At 46.2% G+C, this 25,253-nt stretch overlaps 1 protein-coding gene and 1 long non-coding RNA gene across 11 annotated transcripts; one reads left to right on the top strand and one right to left on the bottom strand.

Annotated features, from left to right (window-relative positions):
* Positions 1-4,658: 4,658 nt before the first annotated feature.
* LOC123068495 (uncharacterized) lies at positions 4,659-8,623 on the top strand. Of its 10 annotated transcripts, XR_006431790.1 has the most exons (8): positions 4,659-5,268; positions 5,439-5,545; positions 5,949-6,057; positions 6,431-6,513; positions 6,623-6,762; positions 6,848-6,998; positions 7,243-7,290; positions 7,522-8,618. It is a non-coding gene; the product is annotated as an uncharacterized lncRNA (long non-coding RNA). The 10 variants fall into 10 exon arrangements; XR_006431791.1 differs by lacking the exon at positions 5,949-6,057; XR_006431787.1 differs by lacking the exon at positions 6,431-6,513.
* A 6,819-nt stretch (positions 8,624-15,442) lies between these two features.
* LOC123068494 (uncharacterized) lies at positions 15,443-20,660 on the bottom strand. The gene is made up of 8 exons (XM_044491079.1): positions 20,119-20,660; positions 19,974-20,029; positions 19,729-19,846; positions 19,543-19,593; positions 18,563-18,646; positions 17,929-18,101; positions 17,739-17,825; positions 15,443-16,744 (listed from the first exon to the last, which is right to left on the bottom strand). Exons 3-8 carry the CDS (start codon positions 19,745-19,747, stop codon positions 16,625-16,627), a joined length of 534 nt encoding a protein of 177 aa, XP_044347014.1. The 5' UTR covers positions 19,748-19,846; positions 19,974-20,029; positions 20,119-20,660; the 3' UTR covers positions 15,443-16,624.
* Between the last annotated feature and the right edge of the window lie 4,593 nt (positions 20,661-25,253).

The raw sequence follows: 25,253 nt of genomic DNA, 5'->3' as shown, positions 1-25,253 counted from the left end.
TACTGTTTTTTGCTCAGTTGTTTTTCTTGATTAAGGCATTATATTTTCCTAAATTTTTTTGTCCCCAGCATTTACTATCAGCACTTGCCTACAGATTATATAAATGTATTCACACGCAATAGATTTGTAAATAGATTCTGAAATCTGGGAAGAAATATCATGCTTAACATCAGACTGAATTTTGCCCAAACCAGGGGGCTAAAACTTGCCTAAACAGCAGACTAAACATGCTTAACATCACATCTTTTTTTTGCACAATGTTTTTGCATAAGTGAAGCCTTGTACAAATCAGGAAGATGAGCTAAATCTGACCTTTTTTGCCTTGCTTTTTTGCCTTCTTGCCAGGCAATCAGGAACAAGGCACCTTGATTTTGCCTAGAGAAGAAACACCAATGGAGCAGCCATTGGAGGGCTGTGAAGGTTTTCTGGATCTGGAAGTGGTGAGGGAGAAGGGGCGTGCTGTCCTTGGCTTGGGAGAGAAGAAGATGGGGCTGGGGGTTAGGTGAGGAGAAAAGAAGGGGGAAAGAAGACGCGCAGGGGTGGGAGAGGGATCGGGCGAAGAGGGGGGGACCAGGTGAGTTTCGCCCGCTCGATGGTTGGTTGCGGGAATCGGGGCGATGGTTGCTCACGGGACCAGGAAGTGCTTTCCTTTCCTGGAAAGGTGGATTGGAATATGCTATATTTGGGGTGGATGCCACGGAACGCTAGGGAGCACCCGGGTGCTCCCTAGACGCGTCCTTCTAAATTAGAATCCATAATAGTTTGTTTTGATGGGTTTCTTTTGCCACCCAATAATTTACCCAAACGCTAAAAATCTGGGCGCGAACGCTTTGGTTGTCGTCCGATTCATAGCACAAATCTTGAAGCATGGATAGGAGCCACGTCATCCTATGAAAAGACTCCACATTGTTTTCAATTTCTTCATGTATGTATGAATGATTATGTGTGTATGACATGCATGTGGTAACAACCATCAAGCCAAGGAAAAAATTGTGATATGTGTATTGCGCTGTGTGGTTCCTTTTTCATGAAAATATATATGAGCGTCAATGTTTTGGAAAATGTTGATTCGTCAATTTTCTGGCACCCAATTTGATTCACTGTTAGTGAAGGTCATGTGGATTTTTTAAATAAATTTAACATATTTCTCTAGTTATGTATATATTTAACATTCATCTAACAATTTAACATTCTAATGGTTTAACAATATGAACACAACAAATGGACCAAATGTGTCGTACGTATGGTGACAACCGGGTATGAAGGTGCGCCAAGGTGGTTCGACAACAAGGTAGGTGGCTAGAATAACATGTGTCGGTCCAATATTAATCTGAGAAAATCTTGAACTTGTTCTAGCAAATCCAGTCGATTCCTTGAGCTTGCTACATCAACGAGGAGTTCTTTTTACGGGTTTAACAGACTATCAACTATGGACCAATAAGATTTAAAATTAGGGGAGGATGGGGCCCATCCCGGCTGAAAATGGGGGGGGGGGCAGGGGGTAGTTAGAAGAAGATTTTGTAAAAGTCCTGTAAAGGGTCCATGTCCATGCGTCTAGGTTTATCATGTTGGCAACGCAACACGACCCCTTGATGCACCTAGGTCGTCCGTTAACCGACATTGGCAGGAACTCAAGCTATGGTAGAGGGAGATGTAGAAGAAATTGCTGTCGCCAAATTGGTTGAGGGAAAAGGAACAATATGCTTAGTTCGACCCCTCCCAGCCCCCGCGCCGTCCGCTCGGGCGGCTCGGGCGGCGACTAGGGTTTCTCCGCGCCGCCATCCCCACCCCACCCCCTATCTCCCTCGCCGCCACCCGAGGAGGTCGCCGGGCAAGCCCGTGTGGCCGCCGGTGACGGTGGCGGCGGGGATCTCGCCGCTCCATTTTTCTCGCGGAGGGCTGCGGTCGTCGGGGCGGCGGCCCCAGGTGGCGAGGCGTCGGCGTTCGGCTGGCGGCCTCCGTTGGTGCTGGTGGCCAGGTTCCTCGGCCGTCCGGGCGGCGAGGCCCTGGTGGTTGGTGGTCGCGGCGGGAGGCCTTCTTCTTCGCCAGATCTGAAGGTATGACTCCTCCACCTCTCTGGCTCACTCCTCCTCCCCATCCATGGTGTCCGGCGGCCTTGGCTGCCTGCACGCTGGCTGGTGAGGGGCTGGTGGCTCAGGTCTGGGTCCGGGGGAAACCCTAGGCCGGCTGGTCCGGCCTCGGCGGCGACGACGCCCAAGGGCGCCGCTTTCCTTCCTGGAGGCGCCGTTGAGGACCCTCCTTGCCCACCCCTTACCTTGCTCCCGAGCGAAAGCTCAAATCCTCTCCGGATTGGGCGGCGGCGGCGCCGTGCGCGTCGTGCTCTCCATGGAGACGCCGCCTGGGGATGCTGCAGGTTTGGGTGAGTTTTGCCTTGGTGTGGAGGCGTCTGGCAGCTGGTTTGTCCTCTCTACAGCGGCTAGCGATGCCATGATTTACAGATCCGGCGTCCCCTTTGGTGGTTTCTCTCCGGCGGGGCTGGCAGCTGTGTTGTTGAGTACCCGGTTCTTCTCTGCGGCGACTGATTTTGCTGTCGTGATGCTCGCTGCTGTGGTTTGGCTCGTTGCTGTTTCATCCTCTTCGATTGCCCCAAGTGGCTTTCCCTCTTTGCTGGGTGTCCGCGGGCGGCGGCGTGGTAGCTGGCGTGGTGTGCTTTTGGCTTCGTGCAGGTCAGGCGACGTGTTCTTCACAAGTGGCCGTGAAGCCGGCTCCTATTCTAGCTCTCGGGTGAGCGTCTCTCTTGCCGACGGTGCGGCGTCCTCGAGCCAGGACGAGAGGGCAGGGGCCCTCTTCGGCATCTGAGGAGGTAGGAGCTGTCCCTTCTCCGCCCGATGGTACAGACACTATCTTGGTCCTGCCCTTAGCAGCCGGCTGATCCTTGGCTATCTACTCTGTCTAGCTGTCCTGGCCCTTAGTGTAGTGGGAAGCGACATTAGCAAGCTCTGCTCCATTTTTCGATTTTTTATGCTTGTTAGTGTGTGTTGTGTTGTAAGCTGCTCCATCAGTTCCTTGTATCTTTTTCTTCTTTGTTTGCCTCGTTGGTTCTCTATAATGCCTGACCGGTTGATGGCTTTGTTAATTTAAAGCCGGACTCTTTCTTGAGCCTTCGTTCTAAAAAAAATTGGTTGAGGGAGACCAAGTCAGCAGACGTGATATTTGGCCGGCATCTCTCATGCATGCAAACAAAGTCATCCCATTCGCATATCTGGCATGAGTCATTGCCTTTGCGGTCGAATGAGCCGCCTACAGGAACATCTTTACCAAGTTATCGTAAATGCAAATACTTCATATTATTAATATCTTTTGCAGGAAAAATTTCACATCTATTTATCGTTTGTCATGGCAATACAAAAAATATCAGAAATAATAAAAATTATATCTAGATTCATAGACCTTAGCGACGACATGCACCAGAGCGAGTCGAAGGAGTGCTGCCGTCATTGCCCCTGCCTCGCCAAAGCCAAACAAAACTTGTTGTAATAGATATTCAGAAAGATGGCGTACTAAGGCCCCACATGACCAACGCACCAAAACATCAATTGTCACTGCGTAGATCGGAAGGATCCAACCTACGGACACACGAACAAAGACTGGATCCACGGACATCCATTGTAGACCAATATCGACTGAATCCCACATGATTTGTCGGAGGCACACTTTCACACGCCCTTCAATGATGCTAGACACACCTCTGGGACAGGGGCAAGGCGGGAAGGACTTTATTTTATCTTCAGGGAGCTGCCGCCACCATGCCTTTCTAAGCAGGACAAAAACCCTAATTGACCTTGAAAAATCACCTAAAATGAAGTAGGAACCCTCCCACTGGCAAGGGCCGAGCTCCACCATGCGCTCCATGGATCTAAGGCCACTAGAGAGAAGCGGACCGATGGCGGCACGAGGTCAAAAAACCCTAGCTGCCCATGTACTCATGAGGAGGTAAAAGGGTACTTATACATATGTCAACATAAGTTTAGGTGATATCACTTTTTTCAAGGTATATTTGGTTTATGCCCCCTTGGGTCCTACCTAATGCTGGCAAGAACCAGCTTGTGAATTTTCTATCAAAGAATCCTTCATGCTCACTTGCAATTATTTTTTTCTCAAGAAACCAAACAAAGACCAAAAATATGATAGACAACCATCTTTTTAGAAGGGCTATCATGGGACACTAAGCAAACACACCTTTCGCCACATCCCATTGTTAGAGTCTGGAACAAAATGGAGCTCTCCCGTTCGTTTGGATTTTCAGCCGTCGGATCGGAATCTCCTCACAACACAGGCCGTCGGATCTCGATCCAAATCGCTGTGGGTCGTTGGATATTTACCTGATCAACCTCGGCCCTCGGATAAAATTCCAATTGCAACAAATTTTAATGGGAGTACCTAGAACTCATCTAGATGAGACGTAATTTGGTCTCATTCACCTGGAAAACAAGAACAGATACAACCCACGTCAGCATACACGCATCTTATAGCATCACATCCAATGGCTATAAAAGGTGAATGAGACCAAATTAAATCTCATCTAGATGAGTTCCAGCAAAACTGAATTTTAATATCCATGCCCCCACCGGGGTATTTTGGTCATTTCGCGTTTGGGGGTATAAAAAGGGACCGCTGTCGTGGGATGACCTAGCCGCATCCCCCTCCCGCACTCGCGCCTCCCCCGCACCCGGCTCCTCCCGCCTCGCCGCCTCCTTGCTTGAAGATCCAGAGCGAGCCGCTGCCGCTGCATCTTCTCCTCCTCCTCAAGCGCACCATCCCAATCTCCCGTGCTCCAACTCCACCCCGCTCCCCTCCCTGGCGGCGCTCCCGACCGCCGCCATCGCGACGTCTTCTTCTCCCCCACCGTCGAACTCAGGCCGCCGCTCCGCCCCCCGTCCCCGTCGCACCTCCCCTCGAGCCACCGGCTGGTGCTCTCTCTTCAAGGGAGGAGCAACTCTCCCTCACGGAGGGGGTGGGGTGATGCTCAAGGACGGGGCAGCCGCGGGCTCCGGCACAGGCGCGTGGGTACCGCCGCCGTGGCTCACCCCACCCACGTGGTCCTGGTTCCTCTCAGATGCGGCCTAGGAGGACGCTCTCTCGCGTAGTGTGGCTGCTGCCCATGTTGCCTCTGCCGTGAGCACCGTGGAGGAGGAGCAGTCGCTAGGAAAGAGAAAGAGGAGGCTGGTGAGAGCTCGTGCCGGTCGGCGACGGCGTGGCCGGTGCTAGATTTGGATGGGACGACTGCTACCCGCTCCACCGCTCTAGGTTCACCGCCTCTCTCTCTCTCTCTCTCTCTCTCTCTCTCTCTCTCTCTCTCTCTCTCTCTTCTCTGCTGTGGAGTGACAAATATGTGAGGTTGTGAATTGGCAGTGCAGACTGATAACTATTTATTGACAGCCTTTCTTCTTACAGTCGTATCCCTTTTCCTCTTTCAGAATGACATGCTGCAAATAGTTTAGGTTTGAACAAGGAATGCAAAATTCAAGGATTGAGCCAGTGCTGGTCTATATTTCATATTGGTTTTTGCACCCTGCAGCCAGTGGTAAGACACACAATAACTGGATTAAGTTATCCTGCTGTGTGAAGGGGGGGCTCCTCTTTTTGCCAGACTAACATATTATTGGGATATTTGACTTCTTGTTGAGACAGTTAACAAAAGGGATTGCACTCTTTGTGATGAGGGTCTCCCTTTTTAGTTCAGCTCTGTTATTCACAAACTAGGCATCAAAAATATTATTGCAACATCTAAAGAATGTTGCCATACCTGTGCTCACCTATATAATTCCTTGGTCACTAAATAATTGTAAATGCCCTTTTAATTAGTACTGATATTTCTAGGATACATTGTTCACCTCAGAAGGCCCTGTTTCACTTTCTCCTTTTTCTTCTTTTGTCCTTCATTATCTTTTAGCTAATAATGTGATCCTTGTATTTGCGTATTTTAGAGTATATATCATGTGAAGATACTGAAGCTTAACTTCATGAGAGAAAGGAAAACGCTTGGGAATTTAAAGGTTTAGATGAGCGTTCCGTGGTTATTCTGCCATTGCCGATGTAAGCTTCGCCGGCTCTTTACATTTTTATGAGCACGATGTATGTGCTTTCTGTGAGAGTAAGGTAGTAATACAACACAAGATGATGTTGCCTGCCGCTGTGTATCCGTTGTTTGGGAGTGAGGTGGTATAAACTCCATATTTCCGACATCAGAAGGAAATCACAAAAAGAGTATAGATGCACTTGCTCGATTAACAAAGCTTGTACCTAAGAGCAGGTCTGGTTCATGCTTTAGGGAGGTTAAATAAATTTCAGTCAGACGCAAAGTAATTTCTAGCATAGTTGCATTTGACCATCAGTAGATCATTATATATAACAGGACTATAGAACAAAGTACAGAAAATCATAACTTTTAGAACTGATTGTATTTCAGATTCAGTGGCTTCGCTACCGTTTTAGCTTAATGACGTCTTCCAGTTCCCAGCTATGCAAGTCTAATATATTTGCATATGTTAGGTATAACACATGCATGACCCTATTTTGATACGCTATCCCACTTATAGATGTTAGTAATTTTTTTGGAAGTTAGGTCATTAGATTTACCAATCTGTCTTGATTCTGTAAGATTCATGGATCGATTTGAGCCGGCGAGCCACTTGCACTTCTTGAAGCTACCAACAAACCAGCAAAGGTGCACATCCCTGCAAACCAGATTGAGCATAAGACACTGGCTGAGCCCTGTGCATTGAGAGCGTACCCGTTTTGGTTAGTTCATATCTCCTATGCTTTGCTGGTTCTTATGCATGCACCCAGTTGGTCTATGTAATGATTCTTCCCTCTCCTTGTGAAGCCTGAAGGTTTCAGATGCACTATCATCATAAAATATGGTCCCTGGGGAGTCATGGTGGTTTGTTTCCTGCAATAGACATGGCAAAAAAATCTCTGCCACATGGAGATGGCTGCTGCTGCACTGCATGTGGATACAGAGGAAAGAAGTTCAGGTATCTTTAACCATCACAATTTACTTCCCTTCTTTCTTTGGCTAACAATCTGATATAATGATTGGCCTCACTCTGTTGCCACCTAGTTAGGTTCAAATCTGTGTGTCCCTTGCATTGGCATCTACCATACATATTGAAAGTAGTTTTATTTATCTTTGCACCTTGATATATTTTCTAAAACCACTTCTTATGCTTCCATTTGTATATATGACATTTTCTGTGTTTTTCTCATGTTGGTGTGCAGGCAAAATTCCATTAGGCTTTGCTCTACTCTTAGTTACCATGAGAGTAGGTAACCAACACTTGCTTACTTCCTAATACTGACTGTGCGCTCAGTAGTATTTTGATTACTCGTGTCTTGAATAAAATTCTGAATATAATAACTCGTGTCTTCTTATGCTTTTGTTTGATTATGATAAGAAAAGAAGAAATACTTTGATACATGATAGATATACATGAGCACATACTCATGTGAATTTTCTATTAAATGAGTGAAGTTATAACATTGCTCTTGTTTTCTCAGGATGGACAAGGGTGTCATGTGTATATATGTGATAGCCGTGGTGTCCCTGACATTTACGACGAAGATGGAGCTAGCACGATTGCTGCATCAGAACCTTCAGTTGTCCTGGTACAAGCTACCTTTGCTTACAATGCCGCAATTAGAGATTTTCTTGATCAATGGTATGACACTGTATGCATCAGAACCTTTAGTTGTCATGGTGCATCTTGTGCAGCGAAGCTTTAGTACCAAAGCATTTGAATAAATCAAATAAATAATCTCTTTTCTGGGTTCTGGAATGATATTTGGAACAATTTAATACTCTCCATGAGATTTTAATTCATATCCTGGATAGTAAAGTATTTGGTGTCCAGTATAGTATTTTGGGAAGTTTTAGGACCATGTTCATATTTTGGACTTTTTAGGCATATTTTTCTGCGGCAGTGTTCGTGTTGAGTTTTGACTAAGCTTTTTGGGCATTGTTTGTTGCCTGTTAAAGTTCAAATCAGTAGACACTTTACTACCAAATGATGCAATATCAGGCCTCTCAATCTTGTGACTTGCCTGCTAAGTTGATATAATATATGAGTGTGCTTGTCAGTGTCAGTGTGTGTGAGCGTGTGTGTGTGTGTGTGTGTGTGTGTGTGAAGTTCTGCTCTGAACAAATATATGAGACACACAAATGCATATATGTGTATTCATGTCCAGTTGTTGCGGCAGGTGCAATTATATTTTGATCCAAATCTCTAAACAAGCATATGTACGAATACTAACGACAATGCAGTTTTGCTCTTCCTAGGATGGCCTGGATGGCCTGAGATGAGCAGCCTTTGATACGCCGTGTTAGGCGCCCAGGTGCTGCCTTTCTGATAAATCCAGCTGCCACCGACCAGCACGAGCTCGCTTCAGCCTCCTCCTCTAGCCCTTAACGGCCTCCTCCTCCGATCTTGCAGCTACTGCCTCATCGCCAACGTTTTGATAGTGTGATCGAAGCATATGGTTTTATACAGACTTTTGAAGAAGCTTGTATTTACAAGAAAGTGAGTGGGAGCTCTGTAGCATTTCTGATATTATATGTAGATGACATATTATTAATTGGAAATGATATAGAATTTATGGATAGCATAAAAGTATACTTGAATAAAAGTTTTTCAATGAAAGACCTCGGTGAAGCTGCTTACATATTGGGCATCAAGATCTATAGAGATAGATCAAGATGCTTAATAGGACTTTCACAAAGCACATACCTTGATAAAATTTTGAAAAAGTTCAAAATGGATCAGGCAAAGAAAGGGTTCTTGCCCGTGCTTCAAGGTGTGAAGTTGAGTCAAACTCAATGCCCGACCACAACAGAAGATAGAGAGAAAATGAAAGATGTTCCCTATGCTTCAGCCATAGGCTCTATCATGTATGCAATGCTGTGTACCAGACCTGACGTATGCTTAGCAATAAGCCTGGCGGGAAGGTACCAAAGTAATCCAGGAGTGGATCACTGGACAACGGTCAAGAACATCCTGAAATACCTGAAAAGGACTAAGGATATGTTTCTCGTATATGGAGGTGACAAAGAGCTAGTCGTAAATGGTTATGTCGATGCAAGCTTTGACACTGATCCGGACGATTCTAAATCGCAAACCGGATACGTGTTTTTATTAAACGGTGGAGCTGTAAGTTGGTGCAGTTCTAAACAAAGCATCATGGCGGGATCTACATGTGAAGTGGAGTACATAGCTGCTTCTGAAGCAGCAAATGAAGGAGTCTGGATGAAGGAGTTCATTTCCGATCTAGGTGTCATACCTAGTGCATCGGGACCAATGAAGATCTTTTGTGACAATACTGGTGCAATTGCCTTGGCAAAGGAATCCAGATTTCACAAGAGGACCAAGCACATCAAGAGACGCTTCAATTCCATTGGGGACCAAGTCCAAGTGGGAGACATAGAGATTTGCAAGATACATACGGATCTGAATGTTGCAGACCCGTTGACTAAGCCTCTCTCACGAGCAAAACATGATCAGCACCAAGACTCCATGGGCGTTAGGATCATTACTATGTAATCTAGATTATTGACTCTAGTGCAAGTGGGAGACTGAAGGAAATATGCCCTAGAGGCAATAATAAAGTTATTATTTATTTCCTCATATCATGATAAATGTTTATTATTCATGCTAGAATTGTATTAACCGGAAACATGATACATGTGTGAATACATAGACAAACATATAGTCACTAGTATGCCTCTACTTGACTAGCTCATTAATCAAAGATGGTTATGTTTCCTGACCATAGACATGTGTTGTCATTTGATTAATGGGATCACATCATTAGGAGAATGATGTGATTGACATGACCCATTCCGTTAGCCAAGCACTTGATCGTTTAGTATATTGCTATTGCTTTCTTCATGACTTATACATGTTCCTGTAACTATGAGAATTATGCAACTCCCGTTTACCGGAGGAACACTTTGGGTACTACCAAACGTCACAACCTAACTGGGTGATCATAAAGGAGTACTACAGGTGTCTCCGAAGGTACATGTTGAGTTGGCGTATTTCGAGATTAGGTTTTGTCACTCCGATAGTCGGAGAGGTATCTCTGGGCCCTCTCGGTAATGCACATCACTATAAGCCTTGCAAGCAATGTGATCAATGAGTTGATTACGAGATGATGCATTACGTAACGAGTAAAGAGACTTGCCGGTAACGAGATTGAACTAGGTATTGGATACCGACGATCGAATCTCGCGCAAGTAACATACCGATGACAAAGGGAACAATGTATGTTGTTATGCGGTTTGGCCGATAAAGATCTTCGTAGAATATGTAGGAACCAATATGGGCATCCAGGTCCCGTTGTTGGTTATTGACCGAGAATAGTTCTAGGTCATGTCTACATAGTTCTCGAACCCGTAGGGTCCGCACGCTTAACGTTACGATGACAGTTTTATTATGAGTTTATAAGTTTTGATGTACCGAAGTTTGTTCGGAGTCCCGGATGTGATCACGGACATGACGAGGAGTCTCGAAATGGTCGAGACATAAAGATTGATATATTGGAAGACTATATTTGGACATCGGAATCGTTCCGGGTGAAATCGGCATTTTACCGGAGTACCGGGAGGTTACCGGAACCCCCCGGGGGGTTATTGGGCCTACATGGGCCTCGAGGGAGAAGAGGGAAGGAGGCAGGAGGGGCCCCGCGCCCCTCCCCTTCCTAGTCCGAATAGGACAAGGGAAGGGGCCGGCGCCCCCCTTTCCTTCCCCTCTTCCTCCTCTTTCCCCCCTTCTCCTATTCCAACTAGGAAAGAAGGGAGTCCTACTCCCGGTGGGAGTAGGACTCCCCCCTTGGCGCGCCCTCCTTGGCCGGCCGCATCCTCCCCCCTGGCTCCTTTATATACGGGGGCAGGGGCACCCCATAGACACAGAAGTTGATCTACGGATCGTTCCTTAGCCGTGTGCGGTGCCCCCCTCCACCATATTCCACCTCGGTCATATCATCGCGGAGTTTAGGCGAAGCCCTGCGCCGGTAGAACATCATCATCGTCACCACGCCGTCGTGCTGACGGAACTCATCTCCGGAGCTTTGCTGGATCGGAGCCCAGAGATCGTCATCGAGCTGAACGTGTGCTGAACTCGGAGGTGCCGTACGTTCGGTGCTTGGATCGGTCGGATCGTGAAGACGTACGACTACGTCAACCGCGTTGTGCTAACGCTTCCGCTTACGGCCTACGAGGGTTCGTGGACGAACACTCTCCCCTCTCGTTGCTATGTCATCACCATGATCTTGCGTGTGCGTAGGAATTTTTTTGAAATTACTGCGTTCCCCTACAGTGGCATCCGAGCCTAGGTTTTATGCGTTGATGTTATATGCACGAGTAGAACACAAGTGAGTTGTGGGCGATACAAGTCATACTGCTTACCAGCATGTCATACTTTGGTTCGGCGGTATTGTGAGATGAAGCGGCCCGGACCGACATTACGCGTACGCTTACGCGAGACTGGTTTCACCGTTACGAGCACTCGTGCTTAAAGGTGGCTGGCGGGTGTCTGTCTCTCTCACTTTAGCTGAATCGAGTGTGGCTACGCCCGGTCCTTGCGAAGGTTGAAACAACACCAACTTGACGAACTATCGTTGTGGTTTTGATGCGTAGGTAAGAAAGGTTCTTGCTAAAGCCCGTAGCAGCCACGTAAAATTTGCAACAACAAAGTAGAGGACGTCTAACTTGTTTTTGCAGGGCATGTTGTGATGTGATATGGTCAAGACGTGATGCTATATTTTATTGTATGAGATGATCATGTTTTGTAACCAAAGTTATCGGCAACTGGCAGAAGCCATATGGTTGTCGCTTTATTGTATGAAATGCAAACGCCCTGTAATTGCTTTACTTTATCACTAAGCGGTAGCGATAGTCGTAGAAGCAATAGATGGCGTAACGACAATGATGCTACGATGGAGATCAAGGTGTCGCGCCGGTGACGATGGTGATCACGATGGTGCTTCGAAGATGGAGATCACAAGCACAAGATGATGATGGCCATATCATATCACTTATATTGATTGCATGTGATGTTTATCCTTTATGCATCTTATCTTGCTTTGATTGACGGTAGCATTTTAAGATGATCTCTCACTAATGATCAAGAAGTTTTCTCCCTGAGTATGCACCGTTGCGAAAGTTCTTCGTGCTGAGACACCACGTGATGATCGGGTGTGATAGGCTCTACGTTCAAATATAACGGGTGCAAAACAGTTGCACACGCGGAATACTCAGGTCATACTTGACGAGCCTAGCATATACAGATATGGCCTCGGAACACGGAGACCGAAAGGTCGAACATGAATCATATAGTAGATATGATCAACATAGTGATGTTCACCATTGAAACTACTCCATCTCACGTGATGATCGGACATGGTTTAGTTGATTTGGATCGCGTGATCACTTAGATGACTAGAGAGATGTCTGTCTAAGTGGGAGTTCTTAAGTAATATGATTAATTGAACTTAATTTATCATGAACTTAGTACCTAATAGTATTTTGCTTGTCTATGTTTGTTTGTAGATAGATGGCTCGTGCTGTTGTTCCGTTGAATTTTAATGCGTTCCTTGAGAAAGCAAAGTTGAAAGATGATGGTAGCAATTACACGGACTGGGTCCGTAACCTGAGGATTATCCTCATTGCTGCACAGAAAAGTTACGTCCTGAAAGCACCGCTGGGTGTCAGGCCTGCTGCTGATGCAACTGACGACGTTAAGAACGTTTGGCAGAGCAAAGCTAATGACTACTCGATAGTTCAGTGTGCCATGCTTTACGGCTTAGAACCGGGTCTTCAACGACGTTTTGAACGTCATGGAGCATATGAGATGTTCCAGGAGTTGAAGTTAATATTTCAAGCAAATGCCCGGATTGAGAGATATGAAGTCTCCAATAAGTTCTACAGCTGCAAGATGGAGGAGAATAGTTCTGTCAGTGAACACATACTCAAAATGTCTGGGTATAATAATCACTTGATTCAACTGGGAGTTAATCTTCCTGATGATAGTGTCATTGACAGAATTCTTCAATCACTGCCACCAAGCTACAAGAGCTTCGTGATGAACTATAATATGCAAGGGATGAACAAGACTATTCCCGAGCTCTTCGCAATGCTAAAAGCCGCGGAGGTAGAAATCAAGAAGGAGTATCAAGTGTTGATGGTTAACAAGACCACCAGTTTCAAGAAGAAGGGCAAAGGGAAGAAGAAGGGGAACTTCAAAAAGAACAGCAAACAAGTTGCTGCTCAAGAGAAGAAACCCAAGTCTGGACCTAAGCCTGAAATTGAGTGCTTCTACTGCAAGCAGACTGGACACTAAAAGCGAAACTGCCCCAAGTATTTGGCGGATAAGGAGGATGGCAAAGTGAACAAAGGTATATGTGATATACATATTATTGATGTGTACCTTACTAATGCTCGCAGTAGCACCTGGGTATTTGATACTGGTTCTGTTGCTAATATTTGCAACTCGAAACAGGGACTACGGATTAAGCGAAGATTGGCTAAGGACGAGGTGACGATGCGCATGGGAAATGGTTCCAAAGTCGATGTGATTGCGGTCGGCACGCTACCTCTACATCTGCCAACGGGATTAGTTTTAGACCTAAATAATTGTTATTTGATGCCAGCGTTGAGCATAAACTTATGGAAAGCAGGGAAGAACTATGTAGCAAGCTAACTCGCTCCGCTCAGTAGTCAACGACTGCGAAGACGGACTAAGCATCACCAAAAAGGTATACGATCGAGCCAGTGGACAAGCTAGATATAGAGCTCTCGGTGGCCCGATAGGAGCTCCCCTAAAACCCCTTCCGTCAAATGAAATGGGGCCTAAACAGGACACAGGCGTGACCGGACTGAAGTTGCACTATATATAGTCTGACAACTCACAAGACTCGTCGTTCTCATCGCTCCCGTCATATATATGCATGGTTTTATCCTGCATTCCTGCACCAAACGACACGGCATAGTCGGCCACCGTAGCAGTGAACGGCAAAATGCAATAATGCAGTCTACCACGTCCCACGCGCTAGCTTGGTGGTGGACCAGACGTACCAACACACACACAAGCATCACTATTGCAATGTGAACTCTATTTACCAAGCTGCGGTGGGTGCGAACTTGCAATGACCACTAGTGACCATATAACAACTCCACCACTGCAAGCTGCTTCTTCATCCTAGGACCTCACGGTCGCCCACTACTCCGCTCTCGTGTTTCTTGCATTTCTACTATTCTTACTGTGATTGAGGGGAGGAAGATGGAGGGGGTGGTGGCGACCGCGGTGACGGGAGCCATGAGGGCGCTGCTGCCCAAGTTCGCCGAGTTGCTGGCGAGCAAGTACAAGCTGTCCAGCGGCGTGCACAAGCAGATCGTCTCGTTGCAGAACGAGATGAGCACCATGAACGCCCTCCTTGTGAAGCTCTCTCGGGTGGCGGCGCTCGACGAGCAGCAGAGGGACTGGCGTGACAAGGTGCGTGAGCTCTCCTACGACATGGAGGACTGCGTCGACATCTTCACCCATGACCTCAACGGCGGCGACCATGGCAGCAAGGCCTGGCTTAAGCGCGGGCTCAGAAAGATCAAGACGCGCCACAAGATCGCCAGCCGCATCGAGGAGCTCAAGGCTCGGGCGCTAGAAGTAAGCAGCTGCCACCATAGGTATAAGATTGATGAGTGCACCCCTTCTCATGGGGGCATGGTGGCTATTGACTCTCGAATGGAGGCACTCTATCTAGACGCCAACAACCTCGTAGGCATAGATGGCCCGAGGGAGAAGCTCATCAAGTTGCTCAGTCGGGGGCAGGAGGGTGCAAATCGCCTTAGAGTGGCGGCCGTTGTTGGATCTGGTGGTATGGGCAAGACAACTCTCGCCCACCAAGTTTATACTAAGATCAAAAGCCAATTTGATTGCAAGGCTTTTGTAACGGTGTCTCAGAATCCCAGTACATTCAAGATTCTGTCAGATATATACCAAGGATTTCGGGGCTGGGAGTTGCCTCCTTTTCTGAATGATGAACACAGACTCATCTTCTCACTCCGGGAGTACCTCAAAGATAAAAGGTATGCTCTGTCTCATGCTTAATTATGTTAAACTAGATGACCAGTTGCGCCAATGGCGCAAAGGCCAAGAATAAGCCATGTATTAAAAGAGTGTACATTAATATTATTCGGGCACATATTGAAACATATGAGAAAAATTTCTACTTACTATAAGTACAAGCGATGCAATACGCATATAATTTTCAAAGACATATCAGTATTAACAGAACCATTAATTAGTCAGACACAAATCCACACCCGAGAAGCACATTGCACAGGGTTGAAATTTGTAAGTCTCACATTCCCAAGAAATCTTAAAGAGGGCCAACCGAATTGAAATCACTGATGCAAAATATCAGCAGTTAGTAATATTTATACACACAACTTATTTATTGTAGTCATATGATGATGAAATCAGTACTTTAATCAGCATCAAGGATAGCCGATCAGACGAACAAAAATTCTGCATCCCACTGAACAACACTATTATGCAGGACTCATTTTAAAAGGTCATCGGTTCTAATTTCTATAAGAGCTTGAAGCTTTGGAGCCAAGGTTACAAACCTTCAAATCCGACCAAACATCTTACCATGCAAACACGGTAAAATGAGAAAGAAAGACTCTAAATGTGACGCACCAAAAGCGGAAGAAAATGTTGAACGACCTAGGTGTGAGGAGTTGTGCCGGTGACCTAGTGACGCCGAGCAGCGCGTGGATGTGGACCAGCCTGATGACGGTGGTGGCGGCGCCCTCTCTTTTTTAGTTTCCTATGATCCAAAGTAGGCGCTGGAACAAAGTAAATCTGTAAACACCTATGTAAGTAGATTCAAAACAATAAGAAGTCAGTTAATTGATGGAATGTAGCATTATGAAAAATATATAGCAAAGTGATTTTGCGTATGCTAGTTGCAGCATCGGCACAACACATATTCTAGCAAACAGACCTATGTTTGACACATTCTACCACAAAGTGCCTGTCCAAAGGCTTCGGCACTGTGGCTCATGTAGAAAACTGAAAAATGGCTAAACTGTAGTAGCATGCATATCTAACATCGTTTGTCCATTCATAAAGCAATGAAAGTTCAGAACATACCATCTTAAACTGGTGAGTGACTTGGTTTACATCATCTCCTAGTTGACCTAAGCTACAAATTTATTGTTTCCATAAATTAGGTAAATAATGTTTGTACAATGAATTTTAAATGTAAAAGCAGCCTAGTAGAAATTAAGGCATAATATCATGACGTGTGAAAAAGCTCAATAAATTACATCAACACAAGCAAAATGACAGACAAAATACATGATAATATTTTTTCGCCCATGGATATGTTCTTCCAAATAGCTTTATATTCACATCATATGCACGCGCTGAAGGAAAATCTTAATTAGATCAACCAAGGCAAAAATATATTGTGTAAGATCTCATCTCTTGTAAAAAGAAACTGGCGCAAATAGAAAGCAGAAATCTAAGACCATTTAGGAAAAGAGTTAACCAGTTAATCGGTAAAAGACAACAATGTAAGATGTCATCAGTTATAAAAAGCCAGATCAAGGAGCACATAAATCACTTCCCGTAGGGCGCCCTTCCCTGCCTCCATCCCGTGAGCACTCAAGCCCTGGATCCATAGTCTCGAGCTCGCCCGAGCTCCGCCATCTCTGCCTCGAGCTCTGAAATCACCGCCACTAATCAGACTCTTACTTGGATACTTAACAAAAAAGAATCAGAAAGGAAATTTATTTACCGAAATAACATAATGAAATATGATATATATCGTTCCTTACAATGAGAAGCTACAAAATAGAAGAGGCATATGTTTATATGGAAGTATTCATATATCCTAGGCCGGGTTTTTACAGAGCAATCACGGGCATGCCGTTATACATCTATACAAAATGATCTGCACAAGAAGGCTGCTTTAGAAGTAGCAAGGATTAAAGTAAAAAATGCATCACAACAATTCATTACTAAATAAGGAAAAGAAAACTAATGAGTGACAACTTCTAAGATATTGATCAGTTAAGGAAAAAATTGTTGATGACATTATTAACCTATCACTTTGTAGAAAAGCATGAGAAACTAACAGAAACTACCACATATACTTGCGGAACTAATATGGATCAGAGGGACTACTTTATTTTGACTACCTTATGTGGAGCAAAAGCCACAGAGTCCTTTATTTCAATCAAAGGAAATATATACAAACAGAGAATATACAGTCCCAAGAGAAAAGAAAGAAATAGAAAAAAGAACCCTGAAGTTCTTACCATTTGAGTTGCTGAACTACTTGCGGAACTAAAGGTGCGAAGGCCAGAGGTAGGAACCACTATCTCAGGCGTTGGCAACTTCGCCTCTTATTTATCGAATTAGTGTGTACTCCTATACCATCACGAGGAAGAGGCGGAATGGCAGTAAACTGTTTAACAAATGATTAATGTGATCACATTTGTATCCTAAACTGCAGTTAAAGTATTAACAAGTATCATGCATACACAGATTGATTTTCTTTCATAGGAAAAGTGATTTGAACTTCATGAGCCAAAACCAAAATAACAATGGCACCCCACCTTGTAGTACAGTCAGCCTGCCTTCGCCGTCGATAAATCAGATCTACCAAAATATACAGAAAATTTATAGTTTAGAGAGGGATGATCTTGCACACACCTCAACCAAAATGACATGTGCGAACACCAGACAGGTTGATATGGTCGTTGACGAGAAACATTCTAATGGAGAAAGCCACTGAAAAATCTGAAAGAAACGAAATCAACCACCAACTTAGCAGTTTGTAAAATTGGGAACAGAGCAATAGGAGGAAAATAGAGAAACCATACACATCATAGCAAGGATGTACCGACAGCCGTGCATAGAGCAACACATCCTCGGCAGCTTTCTCTTTGCCGATGCCAAACATGAGCCAGTGATGAGGCGCCGGCTTCCCACTCCGCCGCAAATCTGTTAGCAATGCCTGACCTCTGCCCACCCTCGTATCCCCTCTCCTCTGCAATGGCTCGCTCTCTCCTTGGTCTCAACCAATACATCAGGAAATATAAGGAATTAGTCCCTAAGCATCAACTGTACTGCTGTAGCAGGCACAACTTCATATTATGGATTTTAAGTTCATCATAGTTTGTTTGAAAAAACATTAGAATTTCGTCAAAGGAAACAGTTTAAACTTAATTTATTTGCTTGTCGAATTCAATTATCTCTGTGGGATTGGCAAAAATCTTTACCACTGAAACCAAGATATGGCTGCAAATGTTAATATCCTAGAATCCGCACTGCATCCAGTTAGTTTCTCAATGGTATATATTTTGGAAAACTGAAACCACGTGCATATTAGGTGAAACTTGAAGTATTACATGTCTAAGTATATTTGTGTTTCCCTTTTTGGTAGATATATAATGGTCATCCAGTAGTGCAAATACGGAAGAAAGGTTTAAAAGAAAAACAGTCAGGCAAAGCAACATAAGGAGGTGATTTCTTACATGCAAGGCACGGGGAGGTGCTTGCTTGCTTCACCTCAACTGAACGACCCCATCGAAGGGGAAAAGGAAAACAGGTGCACGAGCCTGCACTGTAACAAAAGGAGAGCATGCTTCAGGCATAGAGAAGAGAAGCAGAATTATATGGATTTGTGTCAAACCTGCTAGCCATCTGTACAAAAAATGTCAGACGCAAGCAGTACTAATTATACATGTTCCCGAAGGAAGAGTTGGGTCTATATTCAACGAAAAGAATTGAGCAATTTTTTAATAATATAAGAACAAAGATATTAGCATGTTTGCAATAAGAAAGTAGAACATGTAGTCACATTACATGGGAAAACTATGAATCCGGTTTCTTGAAAAGATTGTGATATAGAACATCACTGCGACAACCTTGCTCATATGTTTCAGACAGTACAGAGTATGTACCTGAAATCTATTTCCTTTTGATCATGTCATTTTTCTCCAATGATGTGCTACCGGACAGATGAACCCCTGTCCCCTAAGCTAAAGTAAGTGCATGCAGTTAAATATAACCTCAGTTATAAAAGAATCTGCATTTGAATAAGCAGGTGGTTATATTCTACTTAAACTGGGAACTGTGTGCATGATAATTTTGTAGGAATCACTGTGAGAGAGAACTGAAGAATTATATTAGCAAATTGGGTGGCGTCTCTTAACTACAATAGTGTACAAACAAGGGACAACCAACGAAGGAAGCGGACACTGAGAGAAATGAAAAACCCAAGTAATTTATAAAGAAGCCAAGCTCATCTCTAAAACAAAGGAGGGGAGACATGCTGGCATCTGGACATCCTAAATAGTAAGCATCGCTAATATTTCAGACCATGAAAAAATTCTCTGTCTGTAATTCATATCAAAGAGACAAAAAACTAACAATGTGTGCAAACAGAAGCAACATATGCACACCAATTCCAGACATTTGGATGGACAATACGTTTCTAAGGCTGTAGCATTACCTGTTTTGTTTCCGACAAAAAGAAACATGCACCCAGCCTGAAGCTTAACACCTAATAATAAGATTTCAGAATAATCAATAGTTTTTACAAAGAAACCTGTAGCTGCAGCAAGAGGCTTATGAGTAAATTAACATGCAATTAAATGAGAAGCACACAAAAATAATAGTTTGAGGTGAGTACATCTACCTAGTTGCTGGTAGATCATTAAAATTCTCAGATATGTCAGTAGAATACTTTCAGATATGTCAATACAATAATCTTAATCCCCATCAACAACATATCAGATAGATTTACATCCTCGAACCTGCACCAATCCAGAAGTTAAATGAACATTGTTTAAAGAAGAAAACATATGTAAGACCTGAAGACAGACAGAGAGAGAGAGAGGCAGAGAATGTCAGGCAGAGAATGTCACTGTGTTAGGAGATCACCTTGTTCTTCACCAAGCTCTTCCTCAAGATTCATCCTTTTCTCTTTTTTCTCAGATCTGCACATTATGTGTTTAGAAAAAATATAAATCAAGAAATCAAAATAAGATTATCAGAGAACTCTGATAGGAAGGATGACAAGATTTACCTGGCAGAGGAAGATTAATCCCCTTCTCTCTTTTCTCATACGGGCAACCTAAACTCGGGACAGAGGACGAGCGGCCAACACCCTGCTCATACATGGCTTACGACGGGCCTGTCCGCCACGCTGCTGGTCTTCTCGCCGGCCACGGACTCCATCTCGAGCAGCTGGTGGACGATGGAGGTGCGCAAGATCACCTCCATCGCACTCGCTTCCCGCGTCGTCCGCCTCGAGGCGGAGGCCGTGGGGCTCCGCGTGCAGCTCGCTCCGGGCGCCTGAGGGGGAGCCGGCCAGGGCCGACGACGACCCCGCCACCGCCGCCACGGCGGGAGGGGACCGGACCAGGGACCCCTTGGCGGCCCCGGGGCTCCCATGCTGCGATGAGGGCCTCCGCTTCTTGACCGCGAAGAATTGGGGAGGGGCGGATCCGGCAGGGGCTTAGGGCTTGGAGGCAGGAGGCAGGAGGGCGGCGGCGGCGGGACGAGGGTCGCGGGGGCTAGGTCGCGGGTCGAGGGGGAGAGGGAGGCGAGGCAGGAGGGCGGCGCGAGTGCGGGAGGAGCAGCGGCTAGGTCTTCTCCACGGGAGCGGCTCCCTTTTATACGCCCGGATGCAAAATGACGAAAATGCCCTCGGCGGGGCATGAAAATAACAGGCGTTGGCACGAGCGATTTAAAGGCGACGTGGCTAGCTTCGTCGTGACTACCACTCTAGGAGGCTTTATATGTTCAATTGGGTACCTATGTGAGATATCATCTGTCAGTGGTACATAGCGATATGTTGTCAAGAAATTTTTCTTATTTAACTGTTTGGTTTTCTCATGATTTAGACAGATATATTCGTATGTGTGCTTAAGCGCACATGTATAAATGTCAGGCATGTTGTTTGTGGTATTCATGTGCTTTAGCCATTGCACCGTCCCCATCGGTGATTGCTGAAATGGGTGTCGTCTGGGACATTGCCTTCAAAAATACATGAAGAAGCCACTGGTTTGACGAAGCGCGGAGGAGCCGACGAGGAGGAGGCGCGCCGGCCGCCCTCGTTGATGACGATGCCGGCGCTGCGAGTGCGCCAGCCGAGAGGCGACTCCGCCGCGGGCTCGGCCTTGACGCCGAGCAGGGCCGGAGTGCCGGAAGAGTGCGACGAGGATCGGGAGAAGGAAGAGGAGGAGGAGGACCCGAACCGCCTTGGCGTCCATGGCCCGACGCGTCGGTACTGCGCCGGGGGTACATCCGCATGGAGCGCGACGTCAAGGATAAGAAGGGCCTCTGCGGGATCGCCATGGACGCTTCCTACCCGATCAAGACCTCGCCCAACCCTGAGTCTGTCCATGACGAACTCTGATTAATACTCCATGACCAGGAGCATATTACATAGTACTCCCTCCGTTCTTAAATATTTGTCTTTCTAGACATTTCAAATGACTACTACATACGGATGTATGTAGACATATTTTAGAATGTAGATTCACTCATTTTGCTCCGTATATAGTCACTTGTTGAAATGCCTAAAAAGACAAGTATTTAGGAACGAATGGAGTATTAATTACAACAAACTAGTAGAAGCAAAATAAAATCAATCACGATGAAATTAGCACATGCATCAGCTGCTTGTAAAGAAGTAACCATTATTGTCATGAGCATTTTGCTATATCAAATAAAAACAATATTATCTCTGTGTTACTTTGTCGAAATATCTCTGTGTATAATCTTTAAGGTTCTATCCAATCAACCAACGCTTTAATTCTAGATCATGCAATGCCTACTTTATGAGGAGGTGGATGTCACTACAGACTTGAGTAGCAAGCCGCCAGCGCCAAGTGCCGAGCTTTCTCAGCACCCGAACCTGAACCCTGAAGATATCAATAATTAGCTCTTAAGAGTGGAAGCACTACCTCTTTTTTCTCTTTTTTCGACATAGTAAGCTTAGGGCATGTGCAATGGTTGATAAGATAGTCTTATCTTAAATCTTGCATGTAATTTAAAGATGATAAAAAAATTCTACAATGTGTCATTTCTTAATCTTATCTTCATTAACTAGTTATTCCTAAAAACGTGGTAAGACATATTGTGCTAAGATATCATCTCTTGTCTTCTCTTAAATAAAAGAAGACAAACCTTTTATTACGAGTTCACTCTCCTCCACCTCATCATTTATCCTACGTGTCACTCTTAAGATATCATCATTGTACATGCTCTTAGTAGCTCGTTTTCTTATAACGCTAACTAGAGCCTACTGTTTCGCGCCACTGGACGGTGTTACTGCGATTTGTGATCCCGCATCCGACATCTACCGGTTTTCTAAGCATTCGCTGTTAACTTTTCGACAACAGCTTTGCTACACTTTAGTTTTACTTATACCTTCATTTTTATGAGGTTATAAGAGCAACTTCAATGGGGCGAGCCAAATCGTCCGCCTGCGTTTGTTTGGGTTGGCACGGACAAAAACGGAGTCCCAACGCGCCGGTCCAAGCCCAAAACGTGTCCGCTTCACATCCCCGGTGACCCATTTCGGGCCCAAATTTGGACCACAAATGCGTCGGCGTGGACGCGCCGCGCGTCCCCTCGAGTCCACCACGGCCCCACTTGGCGGTCGCCAAACTACCGCCCGCCGTTTAATTTATCACGACCACCGACACCGGACCCACTAGTCAGCCAGTGAAAGCGTCTTTTTTATAACCCCACGCGTGCGGGGGGCAGCCTCATCCACTCCCTTCCACATCTGCCCCCTCCTCCCCCCCCACTACCCCTTCGTGCTTCCTCGCCGGCGACAAGCCAAACCTAGCAATAGGGCTCTTCGGCAGCATCAAGGGCAAGGGCAAAGGCACCCCCAACGCCTCATCTTCTCGTGTTCCTCCTCCCCCTCCTCCTTCGCTGCCGGCACGTGACCGCTCAGGTCGGCAGCGCCTGCACATCCCGGTGCACCAAGCTCGGTAGCACTGGGAGTTCAGGCAGCCGCTGCCCTACCCGGATGTCACGCTGCCACACCACCGACACCTTGTTCCGGATCGGATCCTGGTGCCGGCGGTGCCACGGACACAGCGTGCGCACGATGAGGAGGTGCGCAGGCACCGGGCGCAGCTCACGCCGGCGCAACGGGGCATGCCCGAGTACGCCACATACTCTCCTAACTTGGAGGCCTAGTTTACCCTCGAACACGAGGAGCAACGGCGGCTGGGCGTGCAGTGCCACCACGCCAACCCCTGCCTCCCCCGTCGTCAAGCCAGAGTAGGAGGAAACCGAGGTAGCCTACCAGGAGGCGCTGGCAGAGGCCTTCACTGATTCCATCGAGTTGGAATGGCGGAAAGCCGAAGCGGCAGCAGCTGAGGAGGCTGCGTACAAGGCAGAGATGACGGAGGCGACTGCGTGGTGCCGCCGCCGTCTCCGCCACCGCCTGCGCCTGAGCCGGCCGAGAGGTACGTCTGGACCGGCCAGGTGTAGGAGTTCGTCAACGCCCCCCCCCCCCCCCCCCCATTTGGTTTGGTGCCACACAAGCGCAGGAGGCCATGTACCTCCAGCATTGGCGGCAGCGCCAGCTGGCAGAGGAGCGCACAGATGCCGAGCAGCTCATGCAGAGGGAGCGGGAGGAGGAGGAGGAGCACGCCCACATCACCGCATTGCCTCAGCCACAACAGACGCCGGAGGAGGCAACCCTGGCGGCCTATCAAGCTGCCTTCGGTAGGGTTGGCCCGCCTCCCGTCTTCATCGACCTCACCGGTGGCGATGACGACGGCAAGGGCAAGGGCAAGGCTGATGTCTAGGGCTGCGAGTGGGCGTCAACTTTTCTTTAATGTTTTTATAAATGTTTAATTAAGTTTAAGTGGATTATGGCTGGCGGTTGACCGGCCAGTTATTGTTAATTAAAGTTTCTAGGTTTGTTTTCTGTGTCACGTGTATTTATTTTTGTTTTTTATTCACGCACAATTTTGGTCCGCCTTTCATTGGGCGGTCAAGCCGGCACATATGGAAAAGTGGACGTGCACATCTGCCTTGCCGACCCAAACGGAAGAAAAGCGGACAAAGCGCGCGTTCATTTGGTTCGCCCGTTGGAGTTGCTCTAAAAGCCATGGTTTTGGGGCAGAAGTGGGCATCTCTTCTTGTATTTGGTTAAACCCTAGCTACCTGCCACTTGTGGTGGTTCAGCACAGCTTTCTTGTGTAATCGAATCTATCTTAGTAAAAGCCATGGTTTCCCATGGAAGTACCCCTTCATTACATCCAAAGACAGGTATGCATGTTTGATTTCTTGCCTTCTGGTTGTCACTTTTGTTTTGGGTGTGCATGTATAATGTATAATTGATTTCAAAATTTATTGCAATATTTGGCTAATTTTGTCCAGAACAAATGATTTTTTGCGCTCTATTTTAAGTTGTCGGCCGGCTTCGCCCGCACGTCTAAGAACCCCATCTTGCTCTTCAGGAGCTTCTTCGGCGAATCGCGGCGACGAGGTGGTGAAGGCTGGGCGGCGGGCGAGTCGGGGTGGCATCAGTGGCGACAGCGTTGGTGCGGTGCGATTTAGGACGGCGGCGTCGGGGGTGGCGAATCGGGGCGGCGAAGCAGCGATGGTGCATCGGCGATTCGAGGCGGAGCGGCGGCGGGGGTGGCGGGCGGCTAGATCTGGCGCGAGCGGCGGCGGCATGCTACAAGCGAATCGGGGCGGCAGCGGCTGTGCGTTGGGCGAAGAGAAAAGGAGGAGAAGGAAAATGAAGGTAGTTGGATGGTTGGCGCTCGGCCGTCGATTTTACATCCACTTTAGCTAGATTTCAGTGAACTGAATTTTAGTTTTAAGGTCATTTTCTAACCCTTGGATTGTGCTTTAAGATTTGTGTAGCTTTTCTTTTTTCTGTCGAATTTTGCTGGTGGTATCCGGCTGTTTAGATTCAATTGACACCAATTTTGGGTCAGTCGATTTTCTTCTTGGGCTGGATTTTGATGTGTGTATGCTTTCTTTTTCATGTGTTTACTTTTGTTTTCTGCACGTGTATGCTTTTATTTTTTATTTTTTCTGTTGAGTTTTTTTATTTCTTTACGTGTATTTTTGGATTTTGAGTGCGCGAACATATATACCTGCAAGTACTACATGTACAAATTACATCAGAGTACAGAAACTTCACTCTTATATATTTATTCTACATATTATAAAAAG

The sequence above is a fragment of the Triticum aestivum genome, chromosome 3B (assembly GCF_018294505.1).
Source record: "Triticum aestivum cultivar Chinese Spring chromosome 3B, IWGSC CS RefSeq v2.1, whole genome shotgun sequence".
In the NCBI taxonomy this organism is placed as follows: domain Eukaryota; kingdom Viridiplantae; phylum Streptophyta; class Magnoliopsida; order Poales; family Poaceae; genus Triticum; species Triticum aestivum.
The sequence above is the reverse complement of the archived record's forward strand: the minus strand, read 5'-3'. Positions and strand labels throughout refer to the sequence as shown.